At 48.0% G+C, this 19,662-nt stretch overlaps 6 protein-coding genes across 6 annotated transcripts; 1 reads left to right on the top strand and 5 right to left on the bottom strand.

Moving 5' to 3' along the window:
- Positions 1-450: 450 nt before the first annotated feature.
- Positions 451-2,013, bottom strand: JR316_0006016 (uncharacterized protein; the record flags this gene model as incomplete). The annotated part of the gene is made up of 5 exons (XM_047891765.1): positions 451-594; positions 650-693; positions 748-940; positions 1,093-1,699; positions 1,748-2,013. 5 exons carry the CDS (start codon positions 2,011-2,013, stop codon positions 451-453), a joined length of 1,254 nt encoding a protein of 417 aa, XP_047749114.1.
- An 807-nt stretch (positions 2,014-2,820) lies between these two features.
- On the bottom strand, positions 2,821-5,807 carry JR316_0006015 (NAD-dependent protein deacetylase hst4; the record flags this gene model as incomplete). Its single annotated transcript, XM_047891764.1, has 3 exons — positions 2,821-5,394; positions 5,476-5,609; positions 5,666-5,807. 3 exons carry the CDS (start codon positions 5,805-5,807, stop codon positions 2,821-2,823), a joined length of 2,850 nt encoding a protein of 949 aa, XP_047749113.1.
- Positions 5,808-6,081: 274 nt separating this feature from the next.
- JR316_0006014 (uncharacterized protein) lies at positions 6,082-6,690 on the bottom strand (the record flags this gene model as incomplete). The annotated part of the gene is made up of 1 exon (XM_047891763.1): positions 6,082-6,690. One exon carries the CDS (start codon positions 6,688-6,690, stop codon positions 6,082-6,084), a length of 609 nt encoding a protein of 202 aa, XP_047749112.1.
- A 279-nt stretch (positions 6,691-6,969) lies between these two features.
- Positions 6,970-9,924, bottom strand: JR316_0006013 (6-phosphofructo-2-kinase/fructose-2,6-bisphosphatase 1; the record flags this gene model as incomplete). The annotated part of the gene is made up of 16 exons (XM_047891762.1): positions 6,970-7,087; positions 7,157-7,236; positions 7,421-7,573; positions 7,632-7,640; positions 7,700-7,725; positions 7,801-7,894; positions 7,948-8,076; positions 8,184-8,535; positions 8,637-8,664; positions 8,715-8,840; positions 8,879-9,021; positions 9,193-9,245; positions 9,437-9,496; positions 9,582-9,625; positions 9,693-9,784; positions 9,848-9,924. The coding sequence occupies 16 exons, from the start codon at positions 9,922-9,924 to the stop codon at positions 6,970-6,972; spliced, it is 1,584 nt and encodes a 527-aa protein (XP_047749111.1).
- Positions 9,925-11,029: 1,105 nt separating this feature from the next.
- JR316_0006012 (Casein kinase I-like protein 1) lies at positions 11,030-13,218 on the bottom strand (the record flags this gene model as incomplete). Its single annotated transcript, XM_047891761.1, has 8 exons — positions 11,030-11,662; positions 11,719-11,891; positions 11,948-12,238; positions 12,296-12,410; positions 12,523-12,671; positions 12,728-12,797; positions 12,851-12,891; positions 13,083-13,218. 8 exons carry the CDS (start codon positions 13,216-13,218, stop codon positions 11,030-11,032), a joined length of 1,608 nt encoding a protein of 535 aa, XP_047749110.1.
- Positions 13,219-17,182: 3,964 nt separating this feature from the next.
- JR316_0006011 (Protein ECM3) lies at positions 17,183-19,052 on the top strand (the record flags this gene model as incomplete). The annotated part of the gene is made up of 7 exons (XM_047891760.1): positions 17,183-17,235; positions 17,293-17,453; positions 17,515-17,655; positions 17,711-17,814; positions 17,870-18,757; positions 18,805-18,861; positions 18,921-19,052. The coding sequence occupies 7 exons, from the start codon at positions 17,183-17,185 to the stop codon at positions 19,050-19,052; spliced, it is 1,536 nt and encodes a 511-aa protein (XP_047749109.1).
- Positions 19,053-19,662: the final 610 nt, after the last annotated feature.

Below are 19,662 nucleotides of genomic sequence, written 5' to 3'. Positions count from 1 at the left end.
TTGCTTCTAGAATAAAGTTATCATTTTGGCACATTGCACCTTACACCTTTAGATTCAACAAACAGGTAGAAGTTTGAGATGAAAAAATTGGTAGCTAAGAGCATGAACATTGGCAATGAGGGTGAACACAGCCTGGACCCCTTCAATATTCCTAAATGGCGCTCCAGCATGGGTGTGGCAGAAGACTCTTTCTGACATTGTCCGTTTGTTTAAGTTATTTATCAATGCAAATACTTTAAGGCTGCGGCATTCTGTACCATACATTTATGAAATGAATCAATGGTGTATGTAGTATAAGAGTTGCGCAGTGGGAAGGGGGAAGGGTCAGTAATGAGTTGCAATGCGGCCAATACTAGATGGAGAAGAAGTTGAGAATAGGTCATAATTTGCTGCAACATACTTGGGCATCCACGCACGATGAATAATTATAATGTACTGAGGCATTCACATCTAATTGATCACAAATTTCTGTCCCGGGCCTCTTATGCTTTCACCTTGGCGAACCAGGTCTACGACGAGGGCCGTAGCCCAAACCGGTTCTGGTGATGACTGACGTGACCGAAGTTGCTTTCGCAGACTGTCAAACCAGATTGTCTAAGGAATATTTTGGAGTCTGAATAGTTTACTTAAGAGATCTCAATGTGCATACCATGCTAAAGTTTTTGCTTTGCTTTGGGATAAGATTCAAAATCCCTAAACGCTTATCAACATCTTCGTAAAGCAGAAAAAAAAGAGATAGCAACACACCGTCAGTCTCGACAACGACATGCGATTTAAATATGGCATCCAACAAGATGCCCCAATCAGAGATAAAGCTATTTTGCTTGCATCTAGAAATCAATGGAGCCCTGGCGGGTTCATGAAGTCCAACCTTCTGAGAAATCTTTGCAAACTGCGACCATGTGTAATCGTCAACGAGAGCTAGCTTGGTATCTGGATGCTGTTGACGCAAAAGGTCAGTTCAGGCCGGCTCTAGAAACACTCATGAAATGCACCGTGGAAAGCATAATCTGGAGAATAAGGTCTGATGGATGGAATGGATACTAAACATTGTCAGAAACAGTCCCAGAAGATTGTTTGGTTACCTCTCACTTTACAGACTTGAACTTCATTTTCTTGAGAAATGTCGCTATCAATAGTGTCCGTGCTGCAGGTATTATTGATGCGGGTCTCAAGCTGGAGGGGCTCTTCGACATCTATTTTTGCGGGGAGTACCTGGTCTGAGATAGGGGGAGTCAATGGTAATGGCGAAATGGGGGTGTCCTCGGAGAGTCCTTCGTCAATTTGTATATTCCATTCGGGGTCAGAAAGTGCTATCCGTATCCCGCGAACGAATAAACAATGCTCTTGAACATCACGCCCGTGGTCTCTCCCTTCATAAGAGTCAATACCGAGCCTACTGGCAGGTTGCATGTAACCTTTTGCGAATTCAAAAGACGTATGCCTGCTCCCCAAGAAGTGTTTGTAGGGGAATACAGCCGTTGAGCAAGTTGGCGCCTTGTCACATCCTGTGATAACATAGAGACCACCATTGGGAACAGAATATAACGTTCCATTGCTCAAATATTGTATCCAACTTTCAGCGTGCGTCTTTAGGTATTCCTGTAAGCGAGATAGTCCTTTGAAGTCTTCTCTGCTGGCACCATCCGGCAGAACAAGAGCGACCGCTTCTGGCTCTGAAGACCTGAACTTGAGGTGACTGTAGCAAGTATCAGCGTTGGGTAGATATGTTTAACTCCAGACGTACAGGGGAGACTCAGAAACCCGAGTGACATCGACACCATTGCTTGCAATAACAGATCCAGGCGCAAAATAATCAGATATTTTCAGAATCTCGTTGTTGGTGGGAGGATCCAGTGGGATGTAGCCCTCAGGAAGCCCCTTTCGGAATAATTGGTTCAAGGGATCGTTACCCGGAAGAAAAAGATTAAATGAAAATACAAAGTTGCCGCTGTCGTTTAGATATCCAACATCACCCACCTCAACAGTGCGTTTGGAATATGGCTGTGGCATAAGTATTCTAGAGCCAATCCACAATGGAAATCCGTTGCCTGACATCGAAAGTGTACGGCAGTATATGTCTGAAGCGGTATGTCTGCGAGGTTCAATTAAATTCGGAAAGCCAGCAACACGCTGTATTTTATTGAAAGTCAAAGGTGCGCCATTGTCCTCTGAAAAACAGTCAATTTCAATCCTGTACATTTTATTGGTAAAATTCACCATGTCGCTTTTCAGCATTGGCTCTAAGTTTCGGGACGCGGAGTTTTCTCATATTTGAGTGGCACTTGTCAACAACAAGTTTTCACACGTATGGAATATAGGCTTAGAGCAGAGACGTCAGCGAGAGAGAAGTTACCAATTGGAAAAACTAAAAGTTGAACATGAACGGTTTAAGTGCCATACGGATTGGACGTGAGGGCCGTGAGACGATCATTACTTTGATGGCAATACTGCCTCGCTATTTGGCAAACACATTCCGATGGGAAATTGAGGGTCGTGCCCATATCTACCACTGCAAACTGGTCGCACGCTAATTGAACAATTGTGGTCAACAGCAACGGTCTGGCTTGCAACTTTTCTAAGTATTAACTTGAGCGATACATCTCTTTCAGAGTTGCGGTCCGTTTGTTCAAACTATCTATTATGGTAATAAAAGTGGCAACTTTGGCAGTATATCTAAGATTGAGTATTTACCTAGTATATATAGAGGTGGCGGGTGGTAGGGTCAGTGTGAGCTATGATGCTGCAATTTGGGGAGAATGTAAACCATAGTTTATTGCCACTTACTTGCGTATTCACGCGCGACAAGTTCCTCCCACCTCACGCAGCATCCTGAGCTGCGAGCTGCGTCCGCGCCATGCGCAAACTGAGCAAGGTATGACTATGGTCAATCCTGCCCCCAAGTCGATGGTGGTCGTTCAAGCGCGGCGGCGTCGGGAGCGATACCGCAGTCTCCATCCCAGCGCCTGAAGTCTGCGAAGCATAATGAGAAGGAGAAGAATGGTACTGATCATAGCTATGATGAATCGAAGGAGGAGAAGGCGGAACAGCCCGAGGGCGTGGAGGCACACGAATAGAGGTAGGAGACGACGGCATCGACGAAAGGGATGGAGAGCGCGAGTACGACGACGATGAAATGGAATGGCGATACCTCGACGGACTGGTTGGCGGCGACATGTTCAGAATATCCTTATCACGGGCATGGTCATAGTCACGCATCGAGCCAGAACGCGAACGCGAGGGCGGGTGCGAGTGTGACTGAACGGGCATATGAGGATGAGAAGACATGCCGCCAGCGTACCTTGACAGAGGGGAGAAACGCGCTGGAGTGTGTGGTTGTTCGTAATCGTATTGTGTTCGCTCGTCCCCGACGACGTCAACATCAACATCCATATCCTCCTCCGCACCTACATGCATCCGATCTCCTCTCAAAAACTCATATGGCCTCACATACAACGGCGGGACATACGACGCCCTATAATACGGCTGTAACGGTGGCTGCGGTGGCGTATACACATACCGCGGCTGAGGAACAGAATTCGTCAGATTCGTCTTGACATGCATATTCATATTCTCTGACTGCACATTGGCGGTTGGGACGCGCGGAGGAATGCGCACGAAAAGCTTTGAATTTGAGTGCGTATGCGTCGTCTGCTGAGTTGTTCTATCATCCATTTTGATATCCTCGTCGCTGTTACCATCTTCGTTTCGTGATCTCTCTTTCCCCTTCCCCTTGCTCGTTCTCGTCGATAACGGTGGCTCGCCTCTGACCTTTCTTCTTACAACTGGAGTAGATGGTGGCGATAGTGGCAACGACGCCTTTCTTCTCTTACCCAAAGAAGTCGGTGTAGGTGGAGTAATCGATGACGAAGATAGAGAAGGCAAAGATTCAGCGGACGACGACAGTGACGACAAGGATGACAGAGATGATGAAGACGAAGACGAAGGATTCTTCGATACTTGCCCCAACTTGCGCTTCACCGATGTACTCCCATATGGCTGTTGCTGTTGCTTTTTCAGAATCTCCTTCACCTTTGCCTTGGCTTTCTTCTCCTTCTCCCTCTGCAACATCATCCTGCCATAGTCCGGTAATTCATCTTCCGCGGGTCCATCCTCTTCCTCCTCCTCCTCTTCTTCTTCTTCCTCCTCTCGCAAGGCATAATTATCTTTGCCCTTACTTGCCAAATCCAACATCGCCTCTGCAACTTCCCCTTTCTCCTTCTCCTTTTCCTCCGCCTGCACCTCAATTTCTTCCTCCCTCTTCTTCTTCATCTTCTTCTCAACCAACACCTCCTTCGCCTTTGCCTCCTTCTCAATTTCCACCTTTAGCATCTCCGCAAAATCCTGCGCGTCACCCTGTATCCACGCATCAAATACGCCCTCCCATTCACGCGTCGGCACAGGAAAGTCTAGATTCAAATAGATCGCCTTCATAGGCGCGGCGTTGCTGCTGCTGCTCCCAGAAGCGGACTCGTCGTCCGCCGTAGGCGAGCGCCGCGGAGAAGGTGCAGGCGTAGCCAACCCGGAGCTCGTCCTATTGCTATTCACCGTCGTCCGGCCCCCATGCGCAGGCGTCGTTGGTACGTGCTGCTGCTGCTCGTCTTTCGTCGTAGTCGAAGAGCTCCCCGCACCGCGGGACCGAACAGCCTTTGCAAACTCTCTCACCATGCGCTTCGTCCCGGGAACCCGCAAGGACGTGCCGACGACAAGCAGCAGGTCCGCGCCGCTCCGTCCTTTACCTTTACTCGCGCCCATGAGGTCCTTCTGCACAATATCACCCACGCCCTCGCCGTCCTTGTGCATCTCATTGTACAGCACAACGCTGGGCCTAAGACGGCCGATGCCCCGCGGGCGCTTGCCGACAAGCTGGCGCGTCGCTTCGAGGGAGGTGCACTCGGGGCACGGCGGCGGAACACCTGAGGCTAGTGAGGGCAGATAGTCAAGGAGTGGTGAGGAGTGGTTGCAGATCTGGCAGTGCATTGATTGGAGGGTGCCGTGCAGTGGGATACAGCGGGGGGTCTCTGCCGGTGGGGACGGAAGGCGGCTCGTCGATGGTACTGGATCGCTGCTGCTCTCAGTCTGTTGTTGATCTGGGTTCGCAGGAGTAGTCGCGGATTCCTCAGTAGCAGCGAGGGCGGCGGCAGCAGCGGCGGCAGCTTTTAGTTTGGCCTTTGCTCTGGCGGCCTTGCCGCGCTTGCCTTCATACTCGGGCACGCCGAACGAAAGACCCGATTTTTGCTCGATGGCATCTATGTTCTGTGTATACACACGTAGTAGTCTTCCGCGGTCGTCTAGCTCACGAAGAACTTGATGAAATGATGTAGGCTCCGCCGCCTGAGACAGATCAGACAACTGGGCGATCATCTGGCAGAACAACGAAGTTTTCTGCTCAGACTGCGAAAGCGTAAAAAAAAATGAATTTATAAATAAATAAAAAATTAGCTAGAGGGGCGCGACGCAGTGCGATGGACTGACATTGAAAACCGACACGTCGAAAAGCTCTTTCCCAGAGGACATGGCCTCCTTTGGGTTATCGCGCTTAATGGACTGAAAGAGGCCATCCGCGGAACGAAAGTCTGGGATGCCCGCCTGGACCGAGATGCCAGCACCTAACGAACGGAAGAGCGGTAAGAGACTACACTCAAGATCTGCAGGCAGCACGGACCACAGATGACGACGATGCGCCTCGCTTTCATGATAGCATGGAAGGCCCTGGCTAGATATGCCGCATGGTCTTTGGCGGGGACAAGAAAGGAGGGGGACGGGGGCAGGGGCGAGGCTGCGTTGAGGGGGAGATGGAGGGTCATCGCAGACAGGCCTTGAGGCAGCTAGCTGGTCGTGGCTGGTCAAAAAGGCGTCGACTGGCCAACGATTAGCTTGACAAGTCCTCTATACAGTTATTCCCACGCTGCTTGAGACATTGCCGAGGGCGACAAATATAAAACACAACATGTCATGAGAAATAAAATTCAATGTGTAGTACAGAGCTATCATAGTGCAGATTAAAACAGAAGAAGAAAGGAAGGTACAAAACAACACAAGCAATGCAATCTATAGAGAAAAAGGTGTTCATCGTCATCGTTACTTTCTCAGCTTCCATGCGCTGTCTACGCCCGCTTTTGAATATTGTTCCGCGACTTTGCTATCGGGCTGCGGGTTCCTCTCGCCCAGACTGCCCACACCCGCCTTGGTCCCCTTTGCATCGACCAGGCCAGCTCCGCCATACCCTCCTCCGCGCGCGCCCATCTCGCCTGGTGCGGCCTTGAAGCGCACCGCGGAGCTCTCGCCTACTCCTCCGGGATGCTGCGGTGCAGCGCGTGTAGTGAATCCATGTGCGAGAAGATTCGGGCTGGTAGATGAATATTGCGCGCTGCCAACTTCCGGCGCGGCGGTGGTGCCAAAGTGGTGCAAAAAGGGCGATGATGTAGGGTATGCGCCTGCAGGGACTTCATAGTGCCTGGAGGACGCGTCTGGCTCTGAGACAACGTATGTGCGGTAGCCCGAGGAGGACATGAGGGGCTCGTGAGGCAGGTCATAGTACTGCTTCTCGTATTGGTATGCGAGCTCATTAGGGGGTGCGGATGTGGATGCGGTCAATGGCGACGTGCCGAGTAGAGCAAAGGGAGTGTGGAATGCGCGAGAGCCAGCGGGCTTTTTGGCGGCACGGAGAGCAACTGTGGCGAAAGACATGGTGGGTGGGTGGTAGTGCAAGACTGAGACTCCAAAGTGACTTATATAGAGCCCCTGGATTTAAAAGGTGGGAATGTTGGGTTACCCCACTTTTCTAATTTAAGATGCCGCATTTCTATTTTGGGCGTGTTCTAGCGACGTCCGATATTCAATCCCATCTATTAAGGCCCCAGGTAGCATCCACCAATTTCAGTCCGAACCCGAAACATACGATTTTCTCCCGATCCCGACCTCCTTCATCTCCTCTCTCCAGACCGAGACCCACGTAAAATAAAATATCTACGCCTTTTCCTCCGTCTCCGTAAAGTACTGTCGTGCTGTCGTGGGATGCACTACAGGTGCTGGTCCCTTCGGCTTCGGACGGTGCGTGTCCACCGCCTGAATCGGCAGCGCATACCTGGAAACATGCCCCATTCAATACATCACTTTCTCATTAATTTTCACTGTCCATTCCGAATACACCCACCGTTCCTCGTCACACCCATACGCCTTGGGCGTCAGCTTGATCACCGTGTGCAGTGGAATCTTAATATACGGCAGATCCACCTGCGGCAGGTGATGGAAATACGCGTATCTACACCACTACCTGTGAGCGATTTTCACGCCAAGAAAGAAATGTCCACTCACAGGCACCGAAGAATCGCCTAGATCATATTATTAATAGACAGAAAACGCTCAGCACTCGTACACATCCATGCAGCGAAGCATACTGTCCATTCGAAATCCTTACCTGGTGTCCTATCACAAGAACATTCTCCTGCCTCTCAAGCTCCATGATAACAGGCTCAAGCCTCACCACCACGTCGCGATACGACTCGCCCCCGCGATAACGATAGTTGAACTTGTCTTCATCTCTGTTCGCAAAGTCGTCTGGGTACGCTTGCTATGTCACAGAACTTTCATTAACTATGCTCGTCCATCAACCATAACTAATCACTAACCTCGATTTCCTGCAGATCTCCGGTCAATTAACTCCATCCTGTTTTTTTAAAAAATTGGTAATGCATACCTCATATGTCATGCCATCACAAACACCTAGAGATTAAACCCATTCTTCGATCAACTCTGCTCCCCAACATGCAACACTGAAAAAAAGGGACAAACACGCACCAGCATCTAATTCATCCAGCGACTTCCACGTCAACTTTGGAAAATTCAGCTGGCTCGCAGTCTGGATCGTTCTCCGCAATGTCGAAGTCCAGACCTATGTTGAAAGAGTCATTGTATTGCTCCTTGAGAATGAGCAAATCGACATACAGTCAAGGGTGCGTCTCCAATGTTGTCCTTGATCAAAGCAGGCAGTGCTTCCGCATAGCTCATACCTCTCGGCGAGAGCAACGAGTCACCTCCGATCTTGCCTTCCACATTAAACTGGCTTTCTCCATGCTACATACCCGTAGTCAGTACCATACCAGATATCAAATCCAAAAATATCCCAATCAATCTTTCCTTCCTCCAACGCACAAACGAAAAACCGAACAACAAAAACTCACCCTAGACAAATAGATACTCCTCGGCTTCAAATGCAGATTCATCAAATAAAACGCAATTCGACTCTGCAAATACCCATGGATCCGCGACACCGTCACTTGGCTGCCCACGTTCACAATCTGCAGATACGACAGGTGCGGCTCCGTGATCGTCTCATACACTTTCTCGTACTCTGTTATCCGTCTCAGGAAATCGCGCTTCGCCACTTCGGGCGACATATCCTTATAGTCGGGATCGCCAGACGTCACTTTAAGAGCCACATTCGCTGCGATGACCGCTGGGTCATCACACAACGACTCGAGAAAAATAAGATGGATCCCCTTCTCCTTCGCCACTCGCTCTTCGATGCTCGCCCTATAATATAAACCATCCCAAAGAGTCAATTAATACGATCATCATCATCCTCGCGTAGATAAAAACCGGCCACACAAGAAAATAAACGAGCGGCAACTCACCTTCTCGCTCGCGTGCTGTTCGTCGCATCTACACAGGTACCAAAATAAGCATTTTTCCAAAAACAGCCACACACACACCAGAAGTGCGGGGAAGGTAAAGGGGCGATGAATCATAACAGAAAAGGGGAGCTCCGGCTAATCCGCCTCGCTCCCGCCGCCTGTCTCTTCCTCGACAGGCCAACGGCGCGAAGCGAAGCAGCCCAGCTGGAAATTTAGGAAATAGGGTGTGTGGTCACACGCACCATGGATCCCCACGTTCCCCCCGTCTTTCAGCCACTGGATCAGCATTTCGAGGCTGTCCTGTGCGAGCTGCTCCCGCGACTGATTCGCTTCGGTATTGTCATGGCTAAACCAGGATGCCGTGTGATCCTCCTGGATTCCGAGCCTCCATGGAATGACATTATTAGCATCAGAAAGAGCACGGAAGAGTGGAGATAATATGAGCAGGAGTATCCCGGGGAGGAGGTGTGTGGGTGTGGGTAGATCCCCGGGGGAAGCAGGAAGGGGGTATATTGGGAAACTCAATAGAGAAGACAATAGAGAGAAAGAGACTCACTGCTGCGCCTTCTGCTTCGCTCTTGTACGGCGCAGCTGACCGACATTGAAAACCTGTATTAGAAAACAAAAAGCACACAGTCCATGTCAGCGATATACACGCTCCGAAATCAAAGATCCCGTCCAAGAACGAGCAATTCACTTTAACATCATATTCCAACCACTGCGATATAAACAGAATACCATGATATATATTGATCAGCTTCAAATATAAACCAATACGACCAAAAAGTTGTACAACGCACTTTGAGATAGATCATGAGCTTGTTGCTCAAGTACGACTTGCCCCTAGCAGGAAGGCCGACCTATGGAGCCGGATACGACAACAAGCATCAAGGCCAGACACCGGTAAGAGATCCAATAGACCGTCAAATCTCGAAATTGATTTACCATAGCAAGAACGATCTTGGACTCTGAATAATCAGGTTTCGCAACTGCAAAAACAGAACGCACATCCATTCAACCTGCAATCGACAAAAGCCTATGAGCAAAGATACACACCTTTATTCCCTATCCCCTTGACCGATAACGGAGGCGTCGGCGCCTGCGATCCCTTCCTACTCACAACCGTCGACTCATCGAACTGCTTCAACCTATCCAGACAGTGCCTAAGCCTCTAAGATCGGACCAAGCTCACGAACACAACGCGAACTCACATGGGACCCCCAGCGCCAAAGGCAGCAGGCGGAATGCCAGGGGAGAACGGCTGGACCAACATACCCGAATCCTGCATATCCTGCAACTGTATCGCCGCCAACCTGAGATCCTGAGATACCTGATGTTGAGCAGGTTCCTATATATGTGTGGTGCGTGCGCGCGCGGGCAGGAGCAAGGGTTTGACAAAATAAATCAGCAAGGGCAGTATGCGCAACTTTTGACCAAGATGGACTTGCAATTGAAGAAACCCTCTTCAATGGCACGCCCGGCACCACTAAATGGTTCCCATCATCCATGATATAATCCTTTAACTATGCGAAATCTGATCTTTGACACGATGTCGATATGTCGTGCTCTGTGTGCGCAGTGTGGGCTTCTCCCAAGAACGGATGATTAACAGTGAGATACAAGATAAGCACTGGAACAAACGTGCGACTGATAGCTGCTCTTGCCTGTCTTGAATCCCGTTCAGCGGCTATTCCTGGGTGTGGCGCAATCAGGTGATTCAGACAAGACCCGGGGTAGACTCAAATCGATGAAATTGAAGAAAGGAGTGAGTATGCAAGCAAACAGGCAGGAGCAGCAGAAACTCGTCAACATAATTATATCCATACACGCGATTATGATTAAAATGGTCAGAAAAGAGTGAGATGAAAAGTGAAGGGTGGATAGAGAAAGGTGAAACATAGTAATCATAGATATTGATCATGGTTTCATGCGGAAAGCATTACGTTGGACTACAAAATACACGTTGTAAAAAAGACAAAAGTTGAGTTTTGACAGAAGAAGATTGAGAGGAAAAGAAAAGGTCATGAACTTTCGCTCGTCTCGTCATAGCATCCTGAGGTATAGTTAGCGACCAGGTTAAAGAGTCGGGCTGGCCGAAGGGGGAGTGGCGGATGTCGAATAGCAGTTAGCTGGATATATTATATGTAGGAGAAGCCTTGAAAGAGTGTATATGCATCAGGGGTTGTCGTTCAGTTGTGCGTGGAATGCCGGATTAAAGAGTTGTAGAATTTAACCAAAGCAAAATCTAGAAGTGCGACACAACTGCAGGGCGGGTTAAACTGGTCAGTTATGATTCGTCCCATTGAACAATCGATAGTGATTTAATAATACTAACCAAGGGATCATGAAAGCGTAGCCAGCACGCCAAAATGCGAAACTAATCCAAAAGATCATCATCCGCGGCAGCAAAGCACGCTCCAGAATCCTTTAGGTCGTCCGTGGCCGCCATCTTCTCCCTGATCGCCGACCCGTTGCATTTGTTCCCGATCGTACATTCCCATTCCCATTCCGTTTCTTACTTGTCCATGTAGATCCTTCTGCCCCGTTCCAGCAGCTGTAGTAGCTTCACCAGACCCATTCTTGCCTGCTTGTGCTTGTCCATACAAAAACGACTCAGACCCATTCATATGTCCATTAGCTCCTAGATGCATATTTGGAGGTGGGTTTGGAGATTGACGGCCGTAAGTATTGGGCGTAGGAGCATTACGGTAACCATTAGGGCTCGGCGCAGTAGCATAGGGATGAGGTGCAGTGAGAGTGGCACTATTGATGCCTCCAATATCTCCTCTTTGCTGTTGACTGGCCCTTCTGCTGGTAGGCGCGAGAGGTTGTACACTTCCCGAGGTGTTCGCAAGACGATCCCGATCTCCTGTTGGGGTCCGGCGGCTGCTCTTCTGATGGATAGGGGCAGGGCTAAGGACAAGCTGGTTGGGGGTAGTCCCATCAGGCTGTCGCGAGCGACGACCATGGTCGCGTTCTCGGCGCGCTTCCCGATGTGGCGTTGCTGCCGCGGAGGCAGATGCGTGCTATAAGATATTCGGTTGGTACAGAGCAATTTGAATGTAGAAAGATGAAGACTGACGCTACTAGCTTCCCATCCCTTGCCGTTGTTTAGCAGCATCCAATCAAAGATACCATCTTCAGGTTCACCCAACGTCTTCAACACCTTGGAGAAAAGCTCCCGCAGGAAATCGTAATCTGGTGTCTCCTCAAAGCCTAGTTTCCTGACATAGTTCATGTAGATTGTGAACTCCTCTGAATAACATAACGTCATTAAAATATCAAACTTTGCGTTCTGGAAAACGACTAACCAGGGAATCCCTCGCAAAGCTCCGAGATAGGAGTCGTCTGCTTTTTCTCTCCAATCTTTTCATACTTTTGCTTATTCGTTGCGGCCCTCAATCCTTGCCATGGAAGGCCTCCTCTCAAAAAGTACATGAAAACATGTCCCAGAGATTCTAAATCATCTCTACGAGACTGTTCACGACCCAAGTGAGTATTGATGGACATGTAGCGTGCGGTACCAGACAGCGATTTGCGTTCCCGATAAGGAATATGCACTTTCGTCTTGGGATCACGATAATGCTTTGCCATACCAAAGTCTATTAGAGCACGCATGTCAACTTGCGAGTGACCTGGATTGAGCGTATAATTCTTACCGATGATGTGAATGGTATTCGCGTTCTTATTTCCAGGAACGCCGATCAAGAAGTTGTCAGGCTTGATATCTCGGTAGATGAGGGATTTTTCGTGGATTGCCTGAACACGAGTAACCTATTTGGGAGCGGCATGTAAGAAAACATAGAAGAGCAGACGAAGGTGTGGGTATAGCGCCCGAATGAGACGGAGAAAGGAGACATCTCCAATGTCATGCAAAAAAACTTACCATCTGCTTGGCAGCCATGCACACAGTCTTGATAGTGAATTTACGCCCACACATATCAAAAAGATCCTCCAAGTTGGGACCCAAAAGGTCGATGACCAAAATGTTGTGCAGCCCCTCTTGCCCAAAATAATACACCTGTGGAACACCCGCTGCCCCAACAAAGTTAACGCACGGATCATACTACTCTGGTAGATAGAAGACATACGTGTTCCGTTCAATGTTCTGTACGAACGGAATTCATCTCGAAGTTGAGGAGCATCAGACTTGCGAGGTTCCTATTCATGATGACATGAGTGGGGTTGGGGTGGCTTGAGAGGTATGCACGCACAAATTTTATGGCCACTGGTTGGTTTGTGGTCACCTTGACGCCTTGTGTACGGAGTTAGTTTAACATGAGGCTACAATGAAAGCTAACGAAGCAAAGAAAAAATAGGCCCAAGAACAACACAAATTTCATGAAACTTGCTATGTGGTCTGACACCGAGAACTGCGGAGCCAGGCCAAAGCAAAGGAATGGACGACCCAAGGCTGAGTAAGGCAGCAGAATGCAAAGAACTCACCTTCAAAGACGACACCGAATGAGCCTTCGCCGATTTTCTTCCCAACCTTGTAGTGGCCGCCAACAATCCCATTGTTTGAGGAAACAGAATGAGAAGGATGGTTAGAGGAAGACGCTATGACATGTGGCGTCGACATGACTGTAGAATGGTAGTCGTCTAGAGGTCGGGGCCAGATATATAAAGGAAGGGACCTGGCGGAGGACGTACGGCCAGCGAGGAGGGGAGGGGAGGGAGGTTGGGGGGGAATCGGAAGATTCACTAAAACGGCGGGCGGACTTTGATTTTCTCACACTCCACATGGTAACTTCCACCAGTCAACTGTCCTTTGTTTTTGAAACAATAAACATCAGTCCTTACGACCCTGCAGCTTCTTCCGTCTAGTGCGTCCTTTTGCCATATTAACCAGAGGACACGTCCTCTGCACCCTCTTGATCGACTGTTGGACACTGCCTCATGAGGGTAAAGTTCGTTTACCCGTTGTTGAGCTGTGTAATCCATATCCAGTTCTCTCTGCGGAATGCATGTTTACTCGCGTCAGCTTCCAGTCAACTGTTCTATTTTCGTGTCCGTTCTATCTCACTGCACGGAATATAGGGAATTCAGTAATGGGATTGTTCCTCTCAATCTCTGTTGTACGGATCAATGATCTTCATGAAAAATCACTGCAACATATTTGTCCTCTCCACGGTACCTATACTAAAGATACATGAAGCAATGATTATTTGGTCGGTGTTGCTATGTTTCGATTTTTAACAACTGTTCCTGTGTACACCATTCATACGATTTATCATGCATGTGGCAACGCAGCAAATCCTCCGATCTACCAACGGACCTCATGCAGGCCATGCTCAAAGTCTACACAATACACTCTTCGATGAAACAATTCGGTAGTTAACTCACTTCCGAGGCGCTAAACCCCCATTCTTTAAGGTTTCTGTCCACTGATTCACCTTCCAAGAGACCGGAAGACACACTAGTTGTTGCTTTTTCCATGTCTTTTGCAAATGCAATCCTTGGGAAACTCTGTTGTCCTTGGACTGTTTTCTGCATTTTTACAGCATTCTTTGCCTTGCGAATTTGGACCATCACGGATATATCTGGGTTTTAGAGCCTTGAGGCTTGGACACGAACAGTGTCACATCCGTTAATAGACAAGGCGAACCAACTCTCGGAATCACACATGTCCCTACCTCAAGGTCAATATGGAGCGATTCGTGCGGGTACCACTGTAGCGACGAAAAATGTCTTCTAGTTCTTTGTTTGTCTGCGGCATAACATTTTGGATGATATCTTTTGTGAAAAATTGTGTCCCGTATGGCGCTGTACAACCGTACAAATTGGCACCACTATCATTTTACACCGGGCTTTCCAAGTTCAACTTTTCACCATCACAACATCAATGATTCATCACATCTCCGTTTTACAGACTTTCAAACCCTGTCTAATTATCTACTGCGTACACTGATGTACACAGTGCAACTCTGCTAGGCAGGAAATTTCGGCACAGTGGCATTTCAGACCTCAGGACTCCAAACGAGACAAACTGCTTTACTATCTACCTCGGTCCGAACCCCGAAGCCAAAAATAGGTCAGCGTCTATTCACTTTCTCGACTCCATCCAACAGAGAACATATTAACAATGCTCTTATGTTGCATAGAATTGATACCTTCATGCTTTGGAATGAACGAAACTTCATGTTGTTCTAGTCAGTGGCCTACCTTAGGCTTCAATTTCTCTCCGTTTTTGTCAGTGAAACAAGTTCTAAAGTTTGCGACCAACTACTGATATTTCATGGATCTGTAGATTGACTAGGATTATGCTTGAGAATGTGTGAGCCTTCGTACATTAATGAAAACTGATGATAACGCTGGCTAAATATCTTTTTAAAGTTACGGCATATAAGGTCGAGATGTGTTGATGAATTAATCTCGCTATATGGCTACCTAATGAAGTTTACTTAATCCTTGCCTGGTGAATGCCACTACCACATCGATGGTTTTGTAAGGACAAGTCCGGAGCTTACACAGCAGTTTCAAAGGCCCGCTCACTGGGATATGTCGGTCTCGAACGGATTTCCAACTCTTCAAACATGAGACACGGTTATGGCGTTACCGGACAGTACTTTGTGATGGTCAGGTACTTATTCATCGATCCACATATACGTCCAGCCAGCGGTCATTCGAAAGGCCAGAAAGACGGCTTGTAAATCAAGCTGACTTGAGCGAGGTACGAGGTACGGGATACTTCATTCTGTTTTGTCAGACGATAATCACATTCGGTCCAAGTGACCGTTTAACTACCACTGCTGCCTTTGGTTGCCTCCGTATTAACCATGCGCCTTCCATTCAACCTGTTTTCTCCCTTCCTACCTGCTAACTCCATGACCAAGGACCGTATTCCTTACCGATGCAACTACTCATCGGCACTGGATACCTTGAAGACTAAAGCCGGGTCTCCTCCAATCCTGATTGAGAAAGTCCGAGTCGATTCAGATGCTTTCTCATCTGGCCTTATGACCGCTACAGCTGACATCTGCCCAGATCCAAATTCTTTCCAGCGAATTTTTCCTTTTCGTTTATCAGTATTAACCGCTTCGGCTGGTGTTCTAGGCAGGATTATTCATTGGTACACGGTGATGTTCAAGCCTATCTGTTTGACTGCTGAACAAAATCTATCCCGAGATGCTGTCAAATAATATTGCTTGTGGAATATATTTGAGTCTTCAAATATCTGTATATTCCTCTGAAGCCCGGAGGCACAGTAATCTCATTTTGTGGACGAGTTGAAGTCAACTCAACCGTGCTGAATAATCATTCCATGTCATTTGTCATGAGAATTACAAGAAAGTCTAGGGTATGCTGTCAATACTTAAAGATGGCCATGCGAGGCCTTTGGTACTCCGGATGTCTTTGTCAAGTGGCTTATAAGATAACATATTCGCTTGGGAATGCTCGCAAGACACGAATTATTGGCGTCACACAATTAGATATATTAATATGCGTCGGTTGAGAGACCCCCTACTGGATTTCAAGATTCGGAGAAAACTGTATCTTCAAAATTAGGAAATGCATCTCTTTTGAGGTCAAACTACCGAGTTGTCCAGTTTAAGATCGAGATTATATCCGACTTTCCGACAGCTTAAACAGTGTTATTAGTATTACAATCAAAACTCCCACCAGCGCCTGCGGATGGTGGGTTACCAGAAAATTCAAGGACACAAGATATGAGCAAACCGGCCCTGGTGTGAGGTATTCCTTAGCAAGCGACTAAGCGTTATCTAGGTAGCATCGATATTTTTGCACATCATATACGGAGGGGGCTTGGGTTTGCCGTTACTTTGTAGGTTTTGCCTGCGGCCGTAGAGTCGAAGCTGTGGTATGAGGGAAACTCTATGCCATCTACCGTAAAATTGACCGACTATACCTGCAAGATGCAGTATATAGGCTGATCTGACTGGAGTCGGCGGTCTCGTGTTTCCCAATGGCATAATTTGTTCCGTCCGCGTGTCAGAGTACATAACCTATTGACGTTGACAGCTGTGAACAAGTGCCCGCGAGTTTGGGACAGTTGATATCTAGACAGATACTGCTCCAGGTTTACTAGTCTAGTCAACGTCGGCATGGTAGAAGTCATTGAACTTGAAAGCCATCAACATCGCACCACTCTGACCCATCAATTTGGAGAGTCACCGTAAGAAGTACAGGAAACCCTATTCTTGGCGCGACGCAGCAAAGTCTCTCAGGCGCAAGCCTAGTCACAGGTCATACGAGATACGACATCAAAATGCCATGCCAGAGCGACCCGATGAAGTTGAAGCGTCCTTTCACTCAGGGATAAACGACCTTGGATCCGCAAAGTTCTTTAAAGACAGGGGCGGCTACCCAAAAAGGCAGTGGAATAAAAAAGACGGGCGGACCAACGACGGGCCGGGATCGACTGCACAGATAATGCTGGAAAGCGGAGTGCCCAAGCCTTTGCCAGAGTCACAGTTTATTTATCCACCATGAGGACATGAAACCCACGACTTTCGATGGTATATTTTCGTTCTCCCTCCCTCCCCCATCCCTTTCTTTCAGACTCTCATAGTAACTAAGAGGCGATGCTGTCTGCGGGAAAACTTATCTGGATATCATGTCGACCGCTGCTCCGACTGTAGGATGCACATTCCTCGTATGCTATCTTTGGAGGCGCTGATCATCGTATACGTAGGATTTTCTGTGTTTCTTCTGGTTTTGCCATAGCCAAGGCGGACATATTTCCACCTGTCGCCGCCGCAGGGGCCGGCCAGATCTTACTTAACATCACTCTCCCATGCTTGATGTTTTCCAAAATCGTCCCAGCATTCACTTCACAAAATGTCAATGCGCTAGGTGAGTTTCTACCTTGACTTGAACGCAAGCTTTTTTCAATCGAAGCCAATCGCAACTGTAGGTCCACTCATCCTCGTCGCGCTTTTGTACGAGATAATAGGCGCCATCTTTGCATGGATTATCAAGCAATTCTTCTGGGTGCCGCATAGGTTCAGATACGGATTCATCGTCGCTGGAGGGTGGGGAAATGTGGGTGATATTCGTGAGTGTGCGCGATACTCGAAAGAGTAGCTCCGATCATCTTATCTTTCATTTAGCAACGGCGGTCATCATGAGCATAACAGGGGCCGCTCCGTTTCGAGGTGTCCAAGATCAGAATCTCGCCGTCGCATATATATCGGCTTTTATTCTCGTGTTCATGGTGCGTTCGTCATTTTTGTCTAAAAGCAGTGAGAACCTAAGCTTTTCCACTATAGGTAACTTTATTTCCTTTTGGAGGACACAAGTTGGTAGCATGGGATTTCGCAGGTCCAGATGTAGAACATGAAGAAGTCCGAGAGGCCATGCGACTGAAGCGCAAGGTCATGTTCCATTCCGTCTGTCGATTATGGCGGAAAAAGTCAGATAAAGGAGACCGTGAGCCTGTCATCGATGTTCCTGAAAATACGACGGAAAAGGAAACACCATCCGGAACATTGGTTCAGCGCAAGCAAGTATCGTTTGACCAAAATTGCTCAAAGGGTGCCAAAGATGTAGGCATACTGTCGCCCTCGTGCTCTCTATCTCCTACCGAAGTCAATTACCCGATTTCGGACTCGCCAGACGGCAACGCGACGATGACGAGGGTTAACACCTTGTCGAACGAAGGTCAACCCATTTCACAGCCAGGAGTCAACAAAGAAGCAGTCATTGAGGTTCTTCCAACACACGTAACGCAGACATCGAAATCCTCCTTCGGTCATTACATTAATCGAGAACGCGTGCTGGAGTTCTTCAAGGCGCTTCTGACTCCATCGTCAATTACGATTTTGACGTCATTCCCTATTGCACTGATTCCCAAAATCAAAGCACTCTTTGTGGAAGTACCTGGTACATACATGCCACCTGCTCCAGATGGTCAACCTCCACTTGCATTCCTGCTCGACGCAACCACTTTTGTTGGGGCCGCCTCCGTTCCTCTAGGCCTAGTCTGCCTGGGATCCTCAATCGCTCGTTTGAATATGCCTAGGAAGGGAGAATGGAAAAACCAACCAATGGGTGCAATCATTTGGCTATCAATTGCGAAGATGGTGATCATGCCTGTTGTTGGGGTTCTGATGTGCCAAGGATTAACACAGGCCGGTGTGATATCAAAGGACGACATTGTCTTGAGATTTGTTTGCATGCAAGTCCACTTTAATCATTCATTTAGAAACATTTAACATTTTTCTCTAGTTTCTTCTCATGTCTACCGACGGCCACAGTCCACGTACGATTCATTTCTGTCTCAAGTTAGTAGCATACTGACGGACATATATATACATGCAGGTCCTGTTGACACAGGTTTACAGTGGGACTGGAAGCGCGGAGCATCTATCTCCTTTCTTGATTCCTCAATATATCCTCATGTTCATTTCGATGACGGCTCTAACAGCCTACACTATTCAATTAATTTTCTAGATCTGTGTATTGATGTACGACGAGTCCCATAATTAGAATTCCTTCATCTTATCAGTTGGTGGATGTGAGCATGATCGAATGTGGTAAGCGAGGGCCACGCGACAGACCTGTCAAAACCACGTGCAAAGCGTGGAAAAGACGCACAGACCAGGTGAGGGAAAAGGTATATATACCTGACCTCCTACATCCCGAATTCCTTAGAACATACTCAATCAGGATCTGTTTACAGAAACTGACCGAGTCTCGCATTTTTACAAATGCCGCATTCTTTATATCCACTCGATGATATCAGCGCTCTCTCGTTTGACAGAGAACATGGCTCTCTCTCGCGGAGAGTCTCGATGACGTTTGGCGGTCGACTCCTGCGCATTTATTTGTGCTTGGTTTCTTCTTCCAGCGAGACGAGCGTCTGTCTGATGGATATCCTCTTTTTATTATTTAATCATTTGTACTACTACAGTTGTTGCGCAATAAAATTTTCGTCAATATTTGCTGTTGGCCTTGATGGCAAACAACTACTTCGATGATGGCGCCGAACCATCTGTGCTTCCTCTGTCCTGTCACCATGCCGCTCATCTCTAGCTGGCACCAACAGTGTACTTGACTTGTA

Source organism: Psilocybe cubensis, chromosome 5 (genome assembly GCF_017499595.1).
Source record: "Psilocybe cubensis strain MGC-MH-2018 chromosome 5, whole genome shotgun sequence".
Taxonomy (NCBI): Eukaryota; Fungi; Basidiomycota; class Agaricomycetes; order Agaricales; family Agrocybaceae; genus Psilocybe; species Psilocybe cubensis.
The sequence above is the reverse complement of the archived record's forward strand: the minus strand, read 5'-3'. Positions and strand labels throughout refer to the sequence as shown.